Source organism: Empidonax traillii, unplaced genomic scaffold, assembly GCF_003031625.1.
Source record: "Empidonax traillii isolate 1590-97213 ecotype Southwest subspecies unplaced genomic scaffold, ASM303162v1 scaffold3739:size17074, whole genome shotgun sequence".
NCBI classification, from domain to species: Eukaryota; Metazoa; Chordata; class Aves; order Passeriformes; family Tyrannidae; genus Empidonax; species Empidonax traillii.
In genome coordinates this window covers 11,274-12,573 of record NW_020958932.1, presented here as the reverse complement: position 1 = coordinate 12,573, position 1,300 = coordinate 11,274, and the positions used below count along the sequence as shown (strand labels likewise).

Here is a 1,300-nt window from a genome sequence, read left to right as displayed (position 1 = left end):
CTCCGCCTCGCTCCACAGCGCCGGCCTGCCCCGGTCCCGGGCCACCACCGTCACGCGGTGCTCGGACGCCTGCTCGCGGTCCAGCGCGCTCGCCGTCACCACCTTGTACGAGCCGCCCGACGACGCCACGATCGACAGCGGCGCCTCTCCCGACAGCTCGCACGACACCTCACCGTTCTCGCCGGAGTCGGGGTCGTTCACGTTTAGCAGGGCCACCACGGTGCCGACCGACGCGTCCTCAGGTACGGGGCTCGACAGTGACAGAATCGTGATCTCGGGGGTGTTATCATTCACGTCCAGCACCTCCACCTCCACCTTGCAGTGTGCCACCAGTCCGCCCCCGTCCCTCGCTTCCACGGCCAGGCTGAAGGCACGCGTGTCCTCAAAGTCCACGGGTTCCTGCAGTGTGATTGTCCCGCTCTCTCTGTCCACCACGAATTTTTCAAGCACTTTGACCGGCATTTTGCCGAAATGATAGGTGATGCGAGCATTGGTGCCGGCGTCCGCGTCTGAGGCTGACACTTTCAATACCTCCGAACCCGGCGGTGCGTCCTCCCGGAGGCTCGTGCGGTACCGATCCTGCGAGAATACGGGTGGGTTGTCGTTGGCGTCTGTCACGTTGACACGAACCTGAACAGTCCCAGTTCTCATGGGCTCTCCGCCATCTACTGCTGTCAGTAGCAGCTCAAAAGAGCTCTGCTTCTCCCGGTCCAACGTTTTCTCCAGCACTAATTCCGGCTGCTTGCTTTCGCCCTCACTCTCCTTCAGCGCCAAACTGAAGGATGGGTTGCTGCTGAGCTGGTAAGTCAGCAGAGAATTGCTTCCCACGTCCTCATCGTGGGCCATCTCCAGAGGAAAACGAGAACCTGGAACCGTCCATTCACCTATCTCTAGTTCCAGAGCAGCTTTGCTGAAAGATGGTGAGTTGTCATTCACATCCTGGATGTCCACCTGGACGTGGAAAACATTGAGCGGGTTGTGCACCAGCGCCTCGAAGCTGACAGAGCAGGACGCCGACTCGCCGCACAGTTCCTCCCGGTCCAGCCTCTCGCTCACATACAGGTTCCCGTTCTCCTCGTTCACGGTGAAGTATTTCAGCTGCTTTTTGCCTGCAGACGCCACCCGCAGCTTGCGCGCCGGCAGCTCGTCCGGGCTGAGCCCCAGGTCCCGTGCCAGCGGCCCCACGAGCGAGCCTGTGGGCAGCTCCTCGGGGATGGCGTAGCGGAGCCGCTCCGGCGCCGCCCGGCAGCACAGGCACAGCAGCACAGCGGGCAGCAGCAGCGCTCGCCCGCCGGCCGGC

General features: G+C 62.8%; 1 protein-coding gene across 1 annotated transcript in view; it reads right to left on the bottom strand.

The window, feature by feature from the left end:
* Positions 1–1,300, bottom strand: part of LOC114072697 (protocadherin gamma-B5-like) — a gene marked incomplete at its 3' end in the record, with an annotated part of 11,058 nt that overhangs the window by 4,463 nt on the left and 5,295 nt on the right. The window contains exon 3 of the mRNA XM_027910560.1: positions 12–1,230. Within this exon, the coding sequence (XP_027766361.1) occupies positions 12–1,230 (1,219 nt within the window). The remainder of the gene's footprint in view (positions 1–11; positions 1,231–1,300) is intronic.